This window comes from Leucoraja erinacea, unplaced genomic scaffold (genome assembly GCF_028641065.1).
Source record: "Leucoraja erinacea ecotype New England unplaced genomic scaffold, Leri_hhj_1 Leri_409S, whole genome shotgun sequence".
Lineage (NCBI taxonomy): Eukaryota > Metazoa > Chordata > Chondrichthyes > Rajiformes > Rajidae > Leucoraja > Leucoraja erinaceus.
This window is the reverse complement of record NW_026576310.1, coordinates 24,724-46,186: the sequence shown is the minus strand read 5'-3', so window position 1 is coordinate 46,186 and position 21,463 is coordinate 24,724. Positions and strand designations below refer to the sequence as shown.

Genomic DNA, 21,463 nt, shown 5'->3' with positions numbered 1-21,463 from the left:
GACAATTAACCAGAAGCAGAAAAGGTGCTGTAACAACAAATCCCTGCTTTATTTGAACAGTGTTTACACTGATTGGGCCCACACCCAAGATATCCCCTCACATCTACCTAGTGCTCCATGCAGCATGTTTTGTGCAACGTTAGTCCTGAGATTTGTTAGGTAGAACCCAAGAACCAAAACAAACAAAACAAAAATCACACCATTCCTTTCCCAGTAATAATTGAGAACCACACACAGGTCAGTGTAAATAGACACAAAACTATTAGCAGTAACAACCACTGCAACTTATAACAACAAATCTTGACCGAAAAAGGAAAATCTAACTATTGTATAACTTCAAATGTGATCAGGGCTGGCGAATTACATGCAGCACACTCACAGTTAAGGGCCTGTTGCCCCACTTGCCGATATTTTCGGCGACTGCCGGCGCCATATCAGGGTCGCCAAAAGATTTTGAACATTTCAAAATCCAGCGGCGACAAAAAAAATGTTGCGACACTTGAAACAACACCGCGCGTCGACACGTCATCACACCGCATCACCGCCACATCACCTCCGCGTCACGACGCAAATTTTTCAGTGACCTTATACGTCAGTCAATGATACCGCCAGTCTCCGAAAAAATCGCCAAGAGGGACAGGCCCTTTGGGGTTAGGGAATCATACAGGCTTCATCCTTCAGCCCACCAGCGATCCCCGTACACTAACACTATCTTACACACACTAGGACAATTTACAATTTGTTTACCCAAAGCCAATTAACCTACAGAACTGTACGTCTTTGGTTGTGTTGGAGGAAACCGGAGCACCCACGTGGTCACGGCAAGAGCGTACAAACTCCGTACAGGCAACACCCGTAGTCAGGTTGGAACCCGGGTCTCTGGCGTTGTGAAGCAGCATCTCTACCCGCTGCACCACCGTGCCGCCCTTGTTGAGGAGGAACAATGCTATGACCCCAACCACGGGTGAACAAAGGAGGTGGACTGACTGAACTTTGTTGCCTTCCACCACAGTGAAGAATGCTGTGCTGGATGTTTGTGTTAAATCTTATTGTGTATTGTGTGTTCTTTTTAAGTGTATCGCTGCTGGCAAATTCATTTCACTGCACCTTCGGGTGCATGTGACCAATAAAATTGACTTTGACTGGGAACTCGGGGTCAGTATTTGTCATTTCAGATGCGCACACACACACACACACACACACGCGCACACACACAAAACTAATTTTTCAAAAAACATGTCTTATTTGAAAGTGAGAAATGGTAAATCAGTTTGTACATAAAAAGGGAGTATTTCGAGCACCATTTCTATTCATTTGCACCATGATCAACAGTTGACGCAGTAGTAAAACACTTCAGGCAACAAAGGGGAGTCGCTGGCTTCAGCAAGAGTGATGCACGATACTCTGCAAAGTTGATTAGTTCAGTTTCCTCACAGCCACCGTTAACATTCCAGAATTTTCTCTGTGTAGATACGGGTTATCTGAAGAAAGAATAATATCAGGATATAAAATTATGAGAGGCACAGAGAGGATAGACTTTTTCCGCAGATGAAAAAGTCTAAGACCCGAGGGCATAGCTTTAAGGTGAGAGGGGCACATTTTAAAGGAGATGTGCAGGGCCAGTGTTTTACAAATTACAAGTACAAATTATAATCTGGTTACATATTGGATATAAACAAACATTTTTATTTTACCTAAAATATACACAGAGTGCTGGAGTAACTCAGTGGGTCAGGCAGCATCTGTGGAGAACATGGATAGGTGACGTTTCACGGAGTGCTGGAGTAACTCAGCGGGTCAGGCAGCATCTGTGGAGAACGTGGATAGGTGACGTTTCACAGTGTGCTGGACCTACTCAGCTGTACATGCAGCATGCTATGGAGTTCATGGATAGGTGACGTTTCACAGAGTGCTGGAGTAACTCAGCAGGTCAGGCAGCATCTGTGGAGAACATCAATAGGTGACGTTTACAAGTGTGCTGGAGTAACTCAGCACGTCAGGCAGCATCTGTGGAGAACATGGATAGGTGACGTTTCACAGAGTGCTGGAGTAACTCAGCGGGTCAGGCAGCATCCATGGAGCTAAGGAAATAGGCAACGTTTCGGGCCGAAACCCATAAGGGTTTCGGCCCGAAACGTTGCCTATTTCCAGAATGATTTCGGCCCGAAAAGTTGCCTATTTCCTTAGCTCCATAGATGCTGCTGCACCATAGCTCAGCAGGTCAGGCAGCATCTGTGGAGAACATGGATAGGTGACGTTTCACAGAGTGCTGGAGTAACTCAGCGGGTCAGGCAGCATCTGTGGAGCGAAGGAATAGGTGACGTTTCGGGTCAAGACCCTTCTTCAGAATGATGGGGGGGTGGAACAGAACGGAAGAGGTGGAGACAGTGGGCTGTGGGAGAGCTGGGAAGGGGAGGGGAAGGAGGGAGAAAGCAGGGACTACCCAAGGGTATGAACATTGACTTCTCCAATTTCAGGCAGTCGTTGCTTTCTCTCTCCTTCCCAGCTCTCCCACAGCCTACTCTCTCCGCCTCTTCCTTTCTTTTTCCCGCCCCCCCCCCCCCCACCCATTCCGACATCAGTCTGAAGAAGGGTCTCGACCTGAAACGTCACCCATTTCCTTCGCTCCATAGATGCTGCCTCACCCGCTGTTTCTCCAGCATTTTTGTCTACCTCCTCTGGAAGCTGGTTCCATACGCCCACCACCCTTTGTGTGGTAAAGGTTGCCCCTCAGCTACCGAACGAACGGTCAGCGTGGACAAAGCACCTACGACATTGCTTTAACCAAAGAACCTATAGCGAGATAGACCACTCCTGCTAAATGCAATGGGCTGACGTGTAATACACAACGTAGTGGAACGTGGGCCTTTTTTTCATCCATTTCAGTAACCCAACCCGACCCGACCCGACTCGCAGTGTAGTCAACGTTACGGGGGAACAGCTTTGTGTTAATAAATTAAAATTCTGGAAATGAGGAGAAGATTTTTACCCAAATTTTTACCAGGATGTTTCCGTAACCGGCTTCCGTCTCCGCACTAGTATCTTTGCACCGCTACGGGATCTTTGGTGCGGAGACGGAAGCCGGTTATGGAAATGGGGCCGAACATTACCCGTGAATCTGCCCATGACCACACTACGTATTTTTCGTCGAGTGATCTATCTTGCTCGCTGTAGGATCTTTGGCTTTAACCCTCCTCTGTGCCAGCAGGAAATACTTGTCGACTCACAGAGAGTGAATTCTTGAAATTCTCCAACCTGAAGAAATATGCCATGTCACTGAAGCCTGGGAAGGGCAGAGCCAAACATACTAGATCTTGGGGCAGAGCTACCTCATTGGTGACCCTCAGATTCTTTGATCAGACTCGATGCAAAGAAGATTTGTGTCATCGTCACCATATTGGTGAGTGCAAAAATCATTCAGGGACAGTTTCTTCCCAGCTGTTACCAGGCAACTGGCCCACCCTACCACAACCAGAGAGCAGTAGTGAACTACTATCTACCTCATCAGTGACCCTCGGACTATCCTACATCAGACTTTGCCTCAGCGGCATAGGTTTACAAGGTTAATTCCCGGGATGGCGGGACTGTCATATGCTGAGAGAATGGAGCGGCTGGGCTTGTACACTCTGGAGTTTAGAAGGATGAGAGGGAATTCTCATTGAAACATTTAAGATTGTTAAGGGTTTGGACACGCTAGAGGCAGGAAACATGTTCCCGATGTCGGGGGAGTCCAGAACCAGGGGCCACAGTTTAAGAATAAGGGGCAAGCCATTTAGAACGGAGATGAGGAAACACTTTTTCACACAGAGAGTGGTGAGTCCATGGAATTCTCTGCCTCAGAGGGCGGTGGAGGCAGGTTCTCTGGATACTTTCAAGAGAGAGCTAGATAGGGCTCTTAAAGATAGTGGAGTCAGGGGATATGGGGAGAAGGCAGGAACGGGGTACTGATTGGGGATGATCAGCCATGATCACATTGAATGGCGGTGCTGGCTCGAAGGGCCGAATGGCCTCCTCCTGCACCTATTGTCCATTGTCTATTAGCACACTATCACAGTCACTACAGGCAGATATCACCAACACGGTAACTAGAGGCAGGGCCGGCTCACTAACACTGTCAGTGTGTGCTGAGCCCCTGCCTATGTTTACATTGTCCTGCCGGTCATGCCCATACCAATGGAAAGGAAGGACATTAGCTTGGAGGATGTGGAATCGGTATGGGTAGAGCTGCGAAACAATAAGGGGCAGAAAACGCTGGTGGGTGTTGTGTACAGGCCACCTAACAGTAGTAGTGAAGTTGGGGATGGCATCAAACAGGAAATTAGAAATGCTTGCGACAAAGGCAAAGCAGTTATAATGGGTGACTTCAATCTACATATAGATTGGGTGAATCAAACTGGCAGGGGTGCTGAGGAAGAGGATTTCTTGGAATGTATACGGGATAGTTATCTAAACCAACATGTAGAGGAACCAACGAGAGAGCTGGCTATTTTAGACTGGGTATTGAGTAATGAGGAAGGGTTAGTTAGTAGTCTTGTTGTGCGTGGCCCCTTGGGCAAGAGTGACCATAATATGGTTGAGTTCTTCATTAGGATGGAGAGTGACATTGTTAATTCAGAAACAATGGTTTTGAACTTAAAGAAAGGTAACTTTGAGGGTATGAGACGTGAATTGGCCAAGATTGACTGGCAAGTAATTCTAAAAGGGTTGACGGTGGATATGCAATGGAAGGCATTTAAAGACTGCATGGATGAACTACAAAAATTGTTCATCCCAGTTTGGCAAAAGAATAAATCAGGGAAGGTAGTGCATCCATGGATAACAAGGGAAATCAGGGATAGTATCAAAGCAAAGGATGATGCGTACAAACTAGCCAGAAAAAGCAGCATACCGGAGGACTGGGAGAAATTCAGAGACCAGCAGAGGAGGACGAAGGGCTTAATTAGAAAAGGAAAAATGGATTATGAAAGAAAACTGGCAGTGAACATAAAATCTGACTGCAAAAGTTTTTATAGATATGTGAAAAGAAAGAGATTAGTTAAAACAAATGTAGGTCCCTTGCAGTCAGAAACAGGTGAGTTGATCATGGGGAACCAGGATATGGCGGACCAATTGAATAACTACTTTGGTTCCGTCTTCACTAAGGAAGACATAAATGATCTGCCGGAAATAGCAGGGGCCCGCGGGTCAAAGGAGGTGGAGGAATTGAGTGAAATCCAGGTTAGTCGGGAAGTGGTGTTGGGTAAATTGAATGGATTAAAGGCCGATAAATCCCCAGGGCCAGATAGGCTGCATCCCAGAGTACTTAAGGAAGTAGCTCCAGAAATAGTGGATGCATTAGTAATAATCTTTCAAAACTCCTTAGATTCTGGAGTAGTTCCAGAGGATTGGCGGGTAGCAAACGTAACCCCACTTTTTAAGAAGGGAGGGAGAGAGAAAACGGGGAATTACAGACCAGTTAGCCTAACATCGGTAGTGGGGAAACTGCTAGAGTCAGTTATTAAAGATGGGATAGCAGCACATTTAGAAAGTGGTTAAATCATTGGACAAAGTCAGCATGGATTTACGAAAGGTAAATCATGTCTGACGAATCTTATAGAATTTTTCGAGGATGTAACTAGTAGCGTGGATAGGGGAGAACCAGTGGATGTGGTGTATCTGGACTTCCAGAAGGCTTTCGACAAGGTCCCACATAAGAGATTAGTATACAAACTTAAAGCACATGGCATTGGGGGTTCAGTATTGATGTGGATAGAGAACTGGCTGGCAAACAGGAAGCAAAGAGTAGGAGTAAACGGGTCCTTTTCACAATGGCAGGCAGTGACTAGTGGGGTACCGCAAGGCTCAGTACTGGGACCCCAGCTATTTACAATATATATTAATGATCTGGATGAGGGAATTGAAGGCAATATCTCCAAGTTTGCGGATGACACTAAGCTGGGGGGCAGTGTTAGGTGTGAGGAGGATGCTAGGAGACTGCAAAGTGACTTGGATAGGCTGGGTGAGTGGGCAAATGTTTGGCAGATGCAGTTTAATGTGGATAAATGTGAGGTTATCCATTTTGGTGGCAAAAACGGGAAAGCAGATTATTAACTAAACGGTGGCCGATTGGGAAAGGGGGAGATGCAGCGAGACCTGGGTGTCATGGTACACCAGTCATTGAAGGTAGGCATGCAGGTGCAGCAGGCAGTAAAGAAAGCGAATGGCATGTTGGCTTTCATAGCAAGAGGATTTGAGTATAGGAGCAGGGAGGTTCTACTGCAGTTGTATAGGGTCTTGGTGAGACCACACCTGGAGTATTGCGTGCAGTTTTGGTCTCCAAATCTGAGGAAGGACATTATTGCCATAGAGGGAGTGCAGAGAAGGTTCACCAGACTGATTCCTGGGATGTCAGGACTGTCTTATGAAGAAAGACTGGATAGACTTGGTTTATACTCTCTAGAGTTTAGGAGATTGAGAGGGGATCTTATAGAAACTTACAAAATTCTTAAGGGGTTGGACAGGCTAGATGCAAGAAGATTGTTTCCGATGTTGGGGAAGTCCAGGACAAGGGGTCACAGCTTAAGGATAAGGGGGAAATCCTTTAAAACCGAGATGAGGAGAACTTTTTTCACACAGAGAGTGGTGAATCTCTGGAACTCTCTGCCGCAGAGGGTAGTCGAGGCCAGTTCATTGGCTATATTTAAGAGGGAGTTAGATGTGGCCCTTGTGGCCAAGGGGATCAGAGGGTATGGAGAAAAGGCAGGTACGGGATACTGAGTTGGATGATCAGCCATGATCATATTAAATGGCGGTGCAGGCTCGAAGGGCCGAATGGCCTACTCCTGCACCTAATTTCTATGTTTCTATGTTTCTAACCTGCAGCTCTCTCCTCCCGTCTCTCTCTCTCCTCCTCAAACCAGGTGCTTTTGTTCCTGGGGCTCTGCCAGCTTGTCCTGGAACCACTTCCTGCACCTTTCCAGCCAGCGGCGGTGCATGATGTGGGCCTTCCAGCCCAGGATCAAACCCGACATGAAGGAGAGGAGCATGGCCAGGTACAGGGTCTCCTCCGACACCACGTCCATGCTGCTGTTGCTGCTGCTGCTGCTGCTGCTGCTGCTGCTGCTGCTGCTGCTGCTGCTGTTGCTGCTGCTGCTGCTGCTGCTGCTGCTGCTGCTGCTGCTGCTGCTGCTGCTGCTGCTGCTGCTGCTGCTGCTGCGGCTGCTGCTGCTGCTGCTGCTGCTGCTGCTGCTGCTGCTGCTGCTGCTGCTGCTGTGCTGCTGCTGCTGCTGCTGTTGCTGCTGCTGCTGCTGCTGCTGTTGCTGCTGTTGTTGCTGCTGCTGCTGTTGCTGCTGCTGCTGCTGCTGTTGCTGTTGCTGCTGCTGCTGCTGCTGCTGCTGCTGCTGTTGCTGCTGCTGCTGCTGCTGTTGCTGCTGCTGCTGCTGCTGTTGTTGCTGCTGCTGCTGCTGTTGCTGTTGCTGCTGCTGCTGGCGGCTCCCAGTGCCCGTCCCTCCCTGTGCCCAGAGCCCTGCCCCTGCCCCCCAACCCCAGCTACAACTCCCTGTCGCACTGCTGGCCCCAGGTGCAGTAAAGTCAATGTTCAGGGGATTTAAATCTTGAGTTCAACTTCTACCGGAATGTAATCGATTTACAAAAGCTTTCGAATTCTCCCTGCAGTCCGTTTCTTAAACACCTTTACGTTTTGTGCTTTTTTTGACGGCCAAGTACTTTAAATGCCATTAATTGCATTGTGGCAATGCTAGGCAACGAATTGATAAAAGGTTAAACCTGTTTTTTTTGTTTACAAACATACAGCAGTTAATTACATGACGAGACATCACCGTATCACATACACACAGCGCCGCCCTTGGAAAAAATACAAGGTACGTGGCCTGTGGCCGGAGTTTGCCAACAAATGTCACAATTCGTTCATTTACGTGGGGAACGCATCGTTGCAGAATCTGAGAATCGAGCGGTGTCCCAGAGAAGCATGCAGCTACATAAGAGACACGGAGAAGCTGATCATCGGGGCAGTTCTGTCCATGGAAGCTTTTTATAGTGAAGAAAAACTGCATGACAACATTTTTATCCATGTGATGATTTTTCCACATGTCGGTAGGCGTTGTTGGCTCAAGAGTAACTCGGGAGAGGAACTTGGTACATCGCAGAAATGAGAAGTAAACGGCCAACTTATACCAGGCACGGAAATCGCTATCAAAATATGCAGGGGACATATTTGTTTTACATATCCTGTTGTGCTGCAGCAAGCAAGAATGTCATTGTTCTATCTGGGACACATGACAATAAAACTCTCTTGACTCTTGACAGTTAATAGGGGGGTTGCACGTAAGGTCACTGGGTCATAGGGCTTGACGCACGGAGCCGCTTAATCCATCTGGAGGACATCCGTAACTTCCGGTATATGTTATTAATGCTAGAAACGCCTACTTTCCTACCTGTTAAAAATCGCCAAAATGATGAATTTTTGCGCTGAAAAAATTTGTGGAAGTCGGGGTAAGTGTGAGAGACATGTACCCAACTTCAGAATTACAAAAGTGAAGCGAAATGAAGGTAAAGAGAAGCAAGAGAAGCTTTTCACAATGGCGGGCAGTGACTAGTGGGGTACCACAAGGCTGAGTGCTGGGACCCCAGCTATTTACAATATATATATATTAATGATCTGGATGAGGGAATCGAAGGCAATATCTCCAAGTTTGCGGATGACACTAAGCTGGGGGGGCAGTGTTAGCTGTGAGGAGGATGCTAGGAGACTGCAAGGTGACTTGGATAGGCTGGGTGAGTGGGCAAATGTTTGGCAGATGCAGTATAATGTGGATAAATGTGAGGTTATCCTTTTTGGTGGCAAAAACAGGAAAGCAGACTATTATCTAAATGGTGGCCGACTAGGAAAAGGGGAGATGCAGCGAGACCTGGGTGTCATGGTACACCAGTCATTGAAAGTAGGCATGCAGGTGCAGCAGGCAGTGAAGAAAGCAAATGGTATGTTAGCTTTCATAGCAAAAGGATTTGAGTATAGGAGCAGGGAGGTTCTACTGCAGTTGTACAGGGTCTTGGTGAGACTACACCTGGAGTATTGCGTACAGTTTTGGTCTCCAAATCTGAGGAAGGACATTATTGCCATAGAGGGAGTGCAGAGAAGGTTCGCCAGACTGATTCCTGGGATGTCAGGACTGTCTTATGAAGACTGGATAGACTTGGTTTACACTCTCTAGAATTTAGGAAATTGAGAGGGGATCTTATAGAAACTTACAAAATTCTTAAGGGGTTGGACAGGCTAGATGCAGGAAGATTGTTCCCGATGTTGGGGAAGTCCAGGACAAGGGGTCACAACTTAAGGATAATGGGGAAATCCTTTAAAACCAAGATGAGAAAAACTTGTGGCCCTTGTGGCTAAAGGGATCAGAGGGTATGGAGAGAAGGCTGGTACGGGATACTGAGTTGGATGATCAGCCATGATCATATTGAATGGCGGTGCAGGCTCGAAGGGCTGAATGGCCTACTCCTGCACCTAATTTCTATGTTTCTATGTTTCTATGTAAGAGCTGAAGGGACTACAGCAGCTAAAGTGCTTGGTAAACATTGGGAATTATCGCGTTTACTCACTGCATTTCATTAACGGTAAGGCATTATTTGTGTTTTTTCTTCATTCCTTTGGTAACTAAAAAGTCTCAGAAGTGATAAATCTGGCTGTAAATGTTGTATGTAAAAACCCACTTGAGAACCATGGGCGATTTAAAAAATTTACAGCCAGATTTATCACTTTTTAGATGTCAAAGGAATCAAGAAAAAACACAAATAATGCCTTACTTGATGAAATGCAGTGAGCAAACGGCCAATGTTCGCCAAGCACTCTGGCTGTTGTTGTCCCTTCAGCTCTCGCTTCTATCTACCGCTCCTCACGTTTGGAATTCTGAAGTATGCTAAATGTCTCACACGCTTATCCCCATTTCCATAATTATTTACAGCGCAAAAATTGACAATTTCAGCGGGTTTTAACGGGCCCGCTACGCTGGAAACAATGGCCAGTGTCTACCTGCAGTACATTGCATGTACTCCACTTGGAGTAGAGTAGCAACAGTACGGGTCATGGGTCGTGACCCAACTGCCGTGAAACCTCCCTATACAGGTTGGGGGGGGTCTCTAACACAGTAAGTACATGCAAAAGGGGCCGTTTCCACACTGTATCTCTAAACTAAATAAACCAAGTTACTGCAAGAGACAGCCACATGCGGGCAGCTCTCACCAACACAGTAACTAGGTATGTTACAATACTTACCTTCAGCGGCGCTGCAATTCTGCCACTGGCCGTGTGCGCAATTTTGGCGCCTTTGAGGCGCAGCGGGGTTAAAACGCGGTTTTTTTCTTATCTTGTCCTGGATTATATTGGAGGAGGAGCCATCTTGGGGAACGGCTGCTAGCCAGCAGCCGTCCGTTTAATTCGCTTTTTTAAAAAAGTTTTTAGTGAGTCCTGTGTTTCGTCCGTTGGAGAAATGGACTTTTTAATGTGGGGGGAAGGGGGTAACTATATTTCTAGGTCCCTACCTGGCCGGTGAGGCAGCTTTTTCTCCGGGCTGCCCCGTCGACCCGTCCTCGTGGCCTACCAGCGGGCGTGGAGCGCTGTTTCCTGTCGGGGACCGCCCAGCACCCCGGCTTCGGTGGCGGCACAGCGCTGGAGCGCTATCGCGGAGCGGAGCGGGCGATGCCTTGCCTGGGTCGCCGCGCTGGATCGACGCGCTGGAGCTCCGGTGAGCTGTGACCGCCGTGATCAACACCTCCGGGCTGCGGGTCTGCGGAGTGGAGCGGGCGGCGCCGACTTCAACATCGGGAGCCTGGGAGCTCCAAACCGGCGCGGCCTTGTCGGCTTCGGAAGCCGCGGTCCCCAGTTAGGAAGCGGCCGTTCCAGGTGGCCCAGCCGCTGAGAGGACTCTCCCGACGCCGGGGCAACAGCACCCGGCCAGAACGGCCAGGAACATCGAGCCTCCGTAGAGGCAATAGCGGAGGCCTCAATAGGCCTGACTTTGGGAGAACTGGGGATGGGGACTGGACATTGTGCCTTCCCCCACAGTGGTAACCATTGTGGGGGGATGATTTTTTGTGTGTAAGTTAATATGTTAGTCTGTGTCCAAGATGGCTGTCGTGAAGGGAGAGTGGACGCTGGCGCGCTTTAGCTGCCGCTGCTCTCTCTTCAAATTGTGTTTTTGATTTTTTGTTTTTGGACTGAATTCTGTTTTTAATTTGTGTTTCTGTGATGTCTTTATTATTTATTTTATTCTGATTATATGTTTTTATTCCTGTTAATCTCTGTAAGGTGTCCTTGAGATGTCTGAAAGGCGCCCAAAAAAAAATTTATTTTTTATTATTATTATTATTATTATATTTAGTTGGAGTGCAAGCTTTTGTTGAAGAATTGTTCTGACGGGCATTCTGTCTATTTTTTTTGTTTTAATCGCCCGAATCGTTCAGTGCTGGAGTCATTTTAAAATCAGCTTCTAAAGCCGTCAACTCCGACAACGGGGACGGATTTCATGTAGGTGACAAGTAAAAGAAAGTCGTTTATTTTTATGTATAAAAGTGCTCCTTAAGATGCATTTAGTTCACATTTTAAGTTGCGAAGCGGTGATTTAGTCCCCATACGAACCGGCAGTGTCTTTCATGCATATGTGGGGATCTAAATCACCGCAAACCGCAACGTTCCAAATGGTCGCGTTCCAGAAAAACCCACTCGCAAGTTGATTTAAATGACCATTAATTTACAGGTATTAAACATTAAATTCCTTCCATTTGGCCTATAAACCCATGACAATGAGATTTAAAAATTATGTTATATTCTGAATTATTGTGTGAATGTTATTTGGACACTTAGGCTATTTAAAAATGTTAATCTATTTTAAAGAAATTGATAGATGTTTAGATCTAGTAATTGAATTTTTGTAATTAGCTACAATTAGGTAACTAACTAATTATATGCTTTAATTTCAAGTCATCTAAGTAAGATTGTTTCATATTTGTTTCAGAATGCTTCAATCTACTATAACTGAAACATTTATTTTAGTTCTCTTAAGTTTTAAGTAAGTTATTGGCTTTTGACTGTCCTCAATCACAGCTTTTGTGTTAAGTTAATGGAAAAAAAGCAATAGGGAGGTTCCACGGCAGTCGGGTCACGACCCATGACCCGTACTGTTGCTACGCTACTCCAAGTGGAGTACACGCGATGTACTGCAGGTAGGCACTGACCATTGTTTCCAGCGTAGCGGGCCCGTTAAAACCCGCTGAAATTGTCAATTTTTGCGCTGTAAATAATTATGGAAATCGGGATAAGCGTGTGAGACATTTAGCCTACTTCAGAATTCCAAACGTGAGGAGAGATGACGGTAGATAGAAGCGAGAGCTGAAGGGACAACAACAGGCAGAGTGCTTAACGAACATTGGCCGTTTGCTCACTGCATTTCATCAACTAAGGTGTTTTTTCTTGATTCCTTTGGCATCAAAAAAGTGTCAGAAGTGATTAATCTGGCTGTAATTTTTTTTTTTTTTTTTTTAATCGCCCATGGTTCCCAAGTGGGTTTTTACTTACAAAATGAAAACGCATCTGAAGAAAAATTTACAGCCGGATTTATCACTTCTGAGAATTTTTAGATACCAAAGGAATCAAGAAACAACACAAATTTTTACTGGAACGGGACCATTTAGAATGTCCAGATGCGGTGAATTTATACCCCCATATCTGCAGCAAATACACTGCTGGTTCTTCGGGGGGAAATGCAGTGAGCAAACGCGATAATTCCCAATATTTTCAATGCCGATATCTGCACAGCCAATGTTTACCAAGCACTTTAGCTGCTGTTGTCCCTTCAGTTCTCGCTTCTCTATACCTTCATTTCGTTTCACTTTTGTAATTCTGAAGTTGGGTACATGTCTCTCACACTTATCCCAACTTCCACAATTTATCTCAGCGCAAAAATTCAACATTTTGGCTGTTTTTAAAGGGTAGGAAAGTACGCGTTTCTAGCATTAACAACATATACCGGAAGTTACAGATGTCCTCCAGATGGATTAAGCGGCTCCGTGCGTCAAGCCCTATGACCCAGTGACCTTACGTGCAACCCCCCTATAGGGAACAAGATGCTAATTTCCGAGTATGAAAATGGCCATAACATTTTTAATACTGAAGATATGAAAGTGAATTAGGTGTCAAATTTAAACTTATTGTTATGCTTTATCTGATGGGATAAATTACAGACTTGATTTTATAAATCTCAAAATGTTGTAACATTGCTACAGTAACTACAGGCAGATATCTAACACAGTAACTAGAGGCCGGGCCTGCTCACTAACACTGTCAGTGTGAGCTGAGCCCCTGCCTATGTTTTCAGCAAATATACTAGAGGAGCTAGTATGTAGTAAGGTACACAAAAGTGCTGGAGAAACTCAGCGGGTGCAGCAGCATCTGTGGAGCGAAGGAAATAGGCGACGTTTCGGGCCGAAACCCTTCTTCCCCAGAGTATATTTGGTTTACAGTGTCCCGCCGGCCGTGTCCTCACCAACCTGCAGCTCCCGTCTCTCCTTCTCTCCCTCCTCAAGCCAGGTCCAGTTTTTTCTGTGTCTCCAGCAGCTTAGAGTGGAGCCGCCTCCTCCGCCAGTCCAGGAAGCGGCGGCGCATGATGTTGGCCTGCCAGCCCACGATCAGACCCGACGTGAAGGACAGGAGCACGGCCAGGTGTAGGGTCCTCTCCGACACCTCGCCCATGCTGCTGCTGCTGCTGTTGCCGGCTCACACAGCCCGTCCCACCCGCTCACAGAGCCCGTCCCACCGGCTCTCAACGCCCGTCCCACCCACTCACACAGCCCGTCCCACCGGCGCACAGAGCCCGTCCCACCCACTCACACAGCCCGTCCCACCGGCTCACACAGCCCGTCCCACCGGCTCACAGAGCCCGTCCCACCCACCCACACAGCCCGTCCCACCGGCTCACAGAGCCCGTCCCACCGGCGCACAGAGCCCGTCCCACCGGCGCACAGAGCCCGTCCCACCCGCTCACAGAGCCCGTCCCACCCGCTCACAGAGCCCGTCCCACCGGCGCACACAGCCCGTCCCACCCGCTCACACGGCCCGTCCCACCCGCTCACACAGCCCGTCCCACCGGCGCACACAGCCCGTCCCACCCGCTCACAGAGCCCGTCCCACCGGCGCACAGAGCCCGTCCCACCGGCGCACAGAGCCCGTCCCACCGGCGCACAGAGCCCGTCCCACCCACTCACAGAGCCCGTCCCACCGGCGCACAGAGCCCGTCCCACCCGCTCACACAGCCCGTCCCACCGGCGCACAGAGCCCGTCCCACCCGCTCACAGAGCCCGTCCCACCGGCGCACAGAGCCCGTCCCACCGGCGCACAGAGCCCGTCCCACCCGCTCACAGAGCCCGTCCCACCGGCGCACAGAGCCCGTCCCACCGGCGCACAGAGCCCGTCCCACCCACTCACAGAGCCCGCCCCTGTCCTTCGAGCACACAGCTGCCTGTCGCACCGAGCGCACAGAGCCCATACCCACGCGCTCCATATCAGCCATGTCCAACATGCAATATGTCACCATACATACCGTCCCACCGTGCTTTTCTAAAATCCGCCTGCACAAGTGCCCGTCACACACAACATACACAGTCAGCCCGTCCCACCCACTCACAGAACTCCCGTCCCACCCGCTGGACAAAAAGCCCGTCCCACCGGCTCACAGAGCCCGTCCCACCCGCTCTCAAGATTCAGCCCGTCAAGACCGGCTCTCAACGCCCGTAGGACAATGAAATTCTGGCTTTGGCGCACAGAGCCCGTCCCACCCGCTCACAGAGTGTGTCCCACCATTCTATAAACAGATACCCGTCCCACCGGCTCACAGAGCCCGTCCCACCGGCGCATGTTTGAGCCCGTTCCCAGCCTGCGCACAGGGCCCGTCCCATAGGCTTTCACGAAAGCCCGTCCCACCGGCGCCGCAGAGCCCGTCCCACCGGCTCAGTGGAGCCCGTCCACCCACCACATCTCACACATGCCCGTCCCATGGGAAAACACGCACACCCTGTCCCAAACACTCAAACAGCCCAGTTTCCCAGCCCGCTCACACAGTCCCGTGACCAGGCACCGCTCACTAGAGCCAGTCCCAAAAGATAGAAACTAAGGTAAATTCACAGGGAGCCGTGCCATCCCGCTCTGAACACAGACCGTCCCACCCGCGCAACATATCAGCCCGTTTCCCACGCTGAATTTCTCAAAGAGCCCGTCCCACCCACTCACACATGCCCGTCCCACCGGCTCACAGACGCCTGTCCCACATTTACCGCGCACACAGCCCGTCCAACCGGCTCAAACAGCCCGTCCCACCAGGCTCCCAGATGGGATCCATCCCTGTCAGTTCTAAGATCTTGCCTGCCAATAACTCCCTGTCGCAATTTTGTCCAGTAAAGCTGAAGTTACATACATTACACGCGTGTCCATCAGCCATGTAAAACGTGCAATATGTCACATACATACATGTGCGGTTCTAAATCAGCCATGCACAATGTGCAGTGGATCACACACAACATACATGGCTAAATCAGACATATAAATGTTTAAGACGGAACTCCAGATGCTGGCAAAATCGAAGGTGGACAAAAATGCCGGAGAAACTCAGCGGGTGAGGCAGCATCTCAAGATTCAAGATTCAGATTCAAGAGAGTTTATTGTCATGTGTCCCTGATGGGACAATTAAATTCTTGCTTTGCTTCAGCACAACAGAACATAGTAGGCATGAATACAGAACAGATCAGTGTGTCCATATACCAATGTATAAATATATACACACATGAATAAATAAACTGATAAAGTGCAAATAAACTGATCATGGGCTATGCTTGAGTTGAGTTTAACAGGCTGATGGCTGTGGGGAAGTAGCTATTCCTGAACCTGGTCATTGCAGTCTTCAGGCTCCTGTACCTTCTACATGAAGGTAGCGGGGAGATGGAATAGGCGACGTTTCGGGTCGACCCATAGATGCTGCCTCACCCACTGAGTTTCTCCAGCATCTTTGTCTACCAGACATATAAATGGTGCCTCTCCAACTTCAAATAACCCTTGCTTTCCCTCTCTCTACATCCCTCCCACATACTAGTTCTCTGACCAGTCTGACTGTCCTGATTAAATGTTACATTGTGTGCTTCATTGTCACCTTCCTCCAGCTAACAATGATCTATTCTACTTGACCTTTCCCTTGACTATCTATTTCCCTTGACCTTTGTCCCCTTTGATGTCTCTTTTGCACACCTTACCCTTCCTTGTCTCTCATTCCCCTCTCCCCTGACTCTCAGTCTGAAGAAGGGTCTCCACCTGAAACGTCACCCATTCCTTCTCTCCAGAGATGCTGCCTGTCCTACTGAATTACTCCAGCACTTTGTGTCTATCTTCAATTTAAACCAGTATCTGCATTTCTTTCCTACACATATAAGTGGTGCATAAGCCACATACATCATACATGACTAAATCAGCCATGTACAACGTGCAGTAAGTCACACATGTCAGGTACAAAGTACAATAAGTCACATACAACATACATGGCTAAATCAGCTCCAGAGTATTTTAGCCAGAGTTGGGGAATCAAGAACCACAGCACAGTACAGCACAGGAACAGGCCCTTCGGCCCACAATGTTTGTGCCGAACATGATCATAATTATGTTTAAGAAAGAACTGCAGGTGAGGCAGCATCTATGGAGCAAAGGAATAGGTGACGTTTCGGGTTGAGACCCCTCTTCTGACCCTTCTTCTTCTCCCCCCTCCCACCCACCCCCCACACACACACACACCACATCAGTCTGAAGGTGGTGGGTGACGTTTCGGGCTGAGATCTTTCATCAGACCCAATTCAGTCTGTAGAAGGGTCTCAACCCAAAACATCTCCAATTCCTTCACTCCATAGATGCTGCCTCACCCGCTGAGTTTCTCCACCATTTTTGTCCATCTATGATCATAATCACAATAATACTTTATTAGCCAAGTATGTTTTGCAACATACGAGGGATTTCATTTGCCAAGTCAGTCATACAAATAAAAAGCAACTGAACACACAAAACACATTTGAACATGAACATCCACCACAGTGACTCCTCCACATTCCTCACTGTGATGGAAGGCGAAAAAAAGTTCAAATCTCTTCCCTTCTTTGTTCTCCCGCGGTCGGGGGCCTCGAGCCTCTGTAGACGGGACGATCTTGACTCCCGTAGCCGGCGGCGTTTGGGCCCTCCGCATCGGGGGGGGGATTCTCAACTCCCCGGCGATCGGACGCCGGGTCGGGGCTGGACGAAACCTTCTGCGTCGTTTGGAGCTTCCCGACATCGGTCTCTACCCGAGACTGCGAGCTTCTCGATGGTGAAATCCGCAGGCCGCGGTTGGAGCGTCGATCCCAGGCAAGAGATCGCAGGCTCCGATGGTAAGTCCACGGCCCCGCGGTGGGGCTCAAAGTCAGTCCCGGGCAAGGCCTCCGGCTCCATGATGTTAGGCTGCAGAGTGACCGGAGATACGATCCGGAAAACAATCACATCTCCGGTAAGGTAAGAGATTGAAAAACGTTTCCCCCTCCCCCACCCCGCACATAAAATATACCAGAGAACTTTAACACAAACTTATAAAACACACTAAAAATAACAAAAAAATAGACAAAAAGACACAGACATGACATGATGCCAAGATCAATAATTATCTGCGTGTACATGATTCATATCCCTCCATTCCCTGCATATCCATGCACCTATCCAGAAGTCTCTTAAACTCCACTTTACCCTTCCTTGTCTCTCATTCCCCTCTCCCCTGACTCTCAGTCTGAAGAAGGGTCTCGACCCGAAACGTCACCCATTCCTTCTCTCCAGAGATACTGCCTGTCCCGCTGAATTACTCCAACACTTTGTGTCTACCTTCGATTTAAACCGGCATCTGCATTTCTTTCCTATACATTTGTTGGAAGCCACATATAGAATACATCAAACGGAAATTATCTAAATTCATTGCTATTCTTTACAAAACAAAGGATCTGTTGAATAAGAAGTGTTTGTATATATTGTATTGCTTGCTTATAATACCATATATATCATATTGTGTTGTAAGTTTGGGGAAATGTATATAAAACAAATATACCATATAACCATATAATATAGACCCTATAATTAAACTCCAGAAAAGAGTTATTAGAATAATACATAAAGCTTCCTACCGTGAAACTACAAATCCATTATTCATAAAGTCCGGTACTTTAGAAATGTTGGATTTTGTGCATGTAAAGACATTAGAAATACTTTTCCGAGTTAGGAATAAAAAGCCTTCCTGTTAGTATTCAAAAACAATTAAATTACGAGAAGGACATTATAATTTAAGAGTGTTGTGTAATTTTGAAACATGTAAAGTGAGAAGCAATGTAAAATATAGATACGTCTCAGTTTTGGGAGTCAAGTTATGGAACGGGTTTAGGGATGAGTTGAAATTTTGTTGCTCTCTGTCGAGTTTCAAGAAACCCTTAAAATGTAAAATAATTAAGGAAAATTATTAAAATGTAAAAGAAGTAAGGATTACAATTTAGAGTACATTTTTTTTCTTTCCTTTGTAATGCTGATATTCTGGGTTATTTTATGGATTGTACAGGATAGACAAAACTAAGCGTTGTGGCTTCAGCCTGTTCCTTTTTCAGTCATTGAATATGTGAACATTGTGTGAAATGGATACAGTGTTGGTTCATATTCATACAGATTGTAAACTTTTGTTCTTTTTAATGTATGACCAAAATAAACTATTCATTCATCATTCATTCATTCATTCATGCATTCATCATTCATTCATGCATTCATCATTCATTCATTCATTCATTCAATCAATCAATCAATCATTCATTCATTCATTCAATTCAATTCAATTCAATTCAACTTTATTGTCATTGCACAAATACAAGTATAGGTACAACGAAATGCAGTTTAGCGTCTGGACATAGTCATAGTGCAAGATAGTAGAAGTAAAAATAAAAATACAAAGTTGGCATACAATAAAAGTTTAACTGGTTAACAATGTGTGGATTGTGGATGAATTAAAACTGATACATAGGCAGATAACTGTATACAAGTGGGAGAGTCTAAGGAGGGCTAGCGTCGGGACTCCGAGTTCAACAATGTGATAGTGTTGTTGAAGAAGCTGTTCCTCAGCCTGCTTGTACGAGGCCTGAGGCTCCTGTGCCGCCTCCTTGATGGGAGGAGGGTAAACAGTCCATGGTTGGGGTGTGAGGGGTCCTTGATGATTTTCCCAGCCCGTCTCAGACACCGTTTTCGGTGGAGGGCATCCATGGCAGGGAGCGGGGCACTGATGATGTACTGAGCTGTTTTCACCACCCGTTGTAGTGCCTTCCTGTCCGCAGCAGTGCAACTGCTGTACCATACCGTGAAGCAGGTGGTCAGGATGCTTTCGATGGTACAGCGGTAAAAGTTGGTCAGGATCTGGGGGGACAGGTGAGCTTTCTTGAGCCTCCTCGGGAAGTAAAGGCGCTGCTGCGCTTTTTTGATCAATTTGGTGGTATTGAGGGACCAGGACAGATCCTCCGAGATGTGTACCCCGAGGAATTTGTAGTTGGAGACGCGCTCCACCTCAGTCCCGTTTATATGGATGGGGGTATGTCTGCCCCCTCTGTTCTTCCTGAAGTCAACAATAATTTCCTTCGTCTTCTTGGAGTTGAGGACGAGGTTATTGTTGGCACACCAGGCTGCCAGGTGCTGGACCTCCTCCCTGTAGGCTAACTCGTCGTTGTCACTGATCAGCCCTACCACTGTGGTGTCGTCAGCAAATTTAATGATGGCGTTGGAGCCATTCTTAGGGATGCAGTCATGGGTGAAGAGGGAGTAGAGGAGAGGGCTGAGCATACAGCCCTGTGGCACGCCGGTGTTCATCATGCATTCATTCATTCAATCATTCATTCATTCATATCTGCCTAGACTGGATTGAGATCCAGATTGAGAGCTTTGTGACCTGGTGTCCAGGCAACAACATATAGAAACATAGACAACAGGTGCAGTAGTAGGCCATTCGGCCCTTCGAGCCAGCACCACCATTCAATATGATCATGGCTGATCAGCTAAAATCAGTACCCCATTCCTACTATTTCCCCATATCCCTTAATTCCTTTTGCCCTAAGAGCTAAATCTAACTCTCTCTTGAAAACATCCAGTGAATCGGCCTCCGCTGACTTCTGTGGCAGAGAATTTCGCTCAAGATAGACACAAAATGCTGGAGTAACTCAGCGGGACAAACAGCATCTCTGGAGAGTTCTCAAGAAGGAACTGCAGATGCTGGAAAATCGAAGGTACACAAAAATGCTGGAGAAACTCAGCGGGTGCAGCAGCATCTATGGAGCGAAGGAGATAGGTAACGTTTCGGCCCGAAACCCTTCTTCAGACTGAAGAACTGGAGAGACAGATTGGCTGATGATTTGGGTCGAGACCCTTCTTCAGATTCCAGTCTTGGACTGGAGATGGTTGAAAAGTTCAAATTCCTGGGAGTTAATATCACCAACAACTTCTCCTGGAAACCCATATTGAAGCAACGGCCAAGAAAGTACACCAACACCTCGCTTAGAAGGCTCAGGAAGTTTAACATGTCCCCTGCAACTATCACTACCAGGGGGAACTGCACGATTGGCAGCCCCGCCAACACTGTCTGTTTGTCTGTTCGTCTTTGTTTTATTTTTAGTGTGTGTTAAAAGTCTGTGTAAATGTTCTCTGGTTTGTTTTATGTGGGGGGAGGGACAGGGGGTCGGGGGAAAGTTTTTATTTTCAGTTTCTTACCTTGCCGGAGATGCGATTGTTTTCCGGATCGTATCTCTGGTCACTCTGCAGCCTACCATCGATGGAGCTGGAAGCCTCCTCGGACTGACCTTGGGCCCCACCGCGGGGCGTAACATCAGTGCAGATCCCTCGCCTGGGATCGCTCCAACCGTGGCCTGCGGACTTTACCATCGGGAGCTCGCAGTCTCGGGAGAGGCCGTGGATGTCGGGAGCTCCAACGATGCAGAGGTTCGACCAGCCCCGACACGGGGTCCAATCACCCGGTGCGGGGGAGCTGACATCCCCTGATGCTGGAACTGATCGCCCCGATGTGGACGGCCCAAACGCTGCCGGCTACTGGAGTCAAGATCGTCCCGTCAACAGAGGCTCGAGGCCCACGACCGCGGGAGAAAAAAGAAGGGAAGAGATTGAACTGTTTTTCATCTTCCATCACAGTGAGGAATGTGGAGGAGTCACTGTGGTGGATGTTTATGTTAAAATGTGTTTTGTGTGTTCAGTTGCTTTTTATTTGTATGACTGATTTGGCAAATTAAATTCCTCGTATGCTGCAAAACATACTTGGCTAATAAAGTATTATTGTGATTGTGAACTTCTACAGACCCATCATTGAAAACATTTTATCAGGATGCACCACGG

The 21,463-nt window shown here is 47.6% G+C and overlaps 2 protein-coding genes across 3 annotated transcripts in view; one reads left to right on the top strand and one right to left on the bottom strand.

Moving 5' to 3' along the window:
* Positions 1-27: 27 nt before the first annotated feature.
* On the bottom strand, positions 28-13,810 carry LOC129693746 (mitoregulin-like). Of its 2 annotated transcripts, none has more exons than XM_055630517.1 (2): positions 13,539-13,810; positions 28-1,481 (listed from the first exon to the last, which is right to left on the bottom strand). In XM_055630517.1, exon 1 carries the CDS (start codon positions 13,742-13,744, stop codon positions 13,574-13,576), a length of 171 nt encoding a protein of 56 aa, XP_055486492.1. In that variant the 5' UTR covers positions 13,745-13,810; the 3' UTR covers positions 28-1,481; positions 13,539-13,573. The 2 variants fall into 2 exon arrangements, with proteins under 2 accessions (XP_055486492.1, XP_055486491.1); XM_055630516.1 differs by having other exon boundaries at positions 13,543-13,803.
* The window catches only part of LOC129693743 (uncharacterized), a 29,626-nt gene continuing 21,905 nt past the window's right edge, over positions 13,743-21,463 (top strand). Inside the window, exon 1 of the mRNA XM_055630514.1 lies at positions 13,743-14,461. Within this exon, the coding sequence (XP_055486489.1) occupies positions 13,743-14,461 (719 nt within the window). The remainder of the gene's footprint in view (positions 14,462-21,463) is intronic.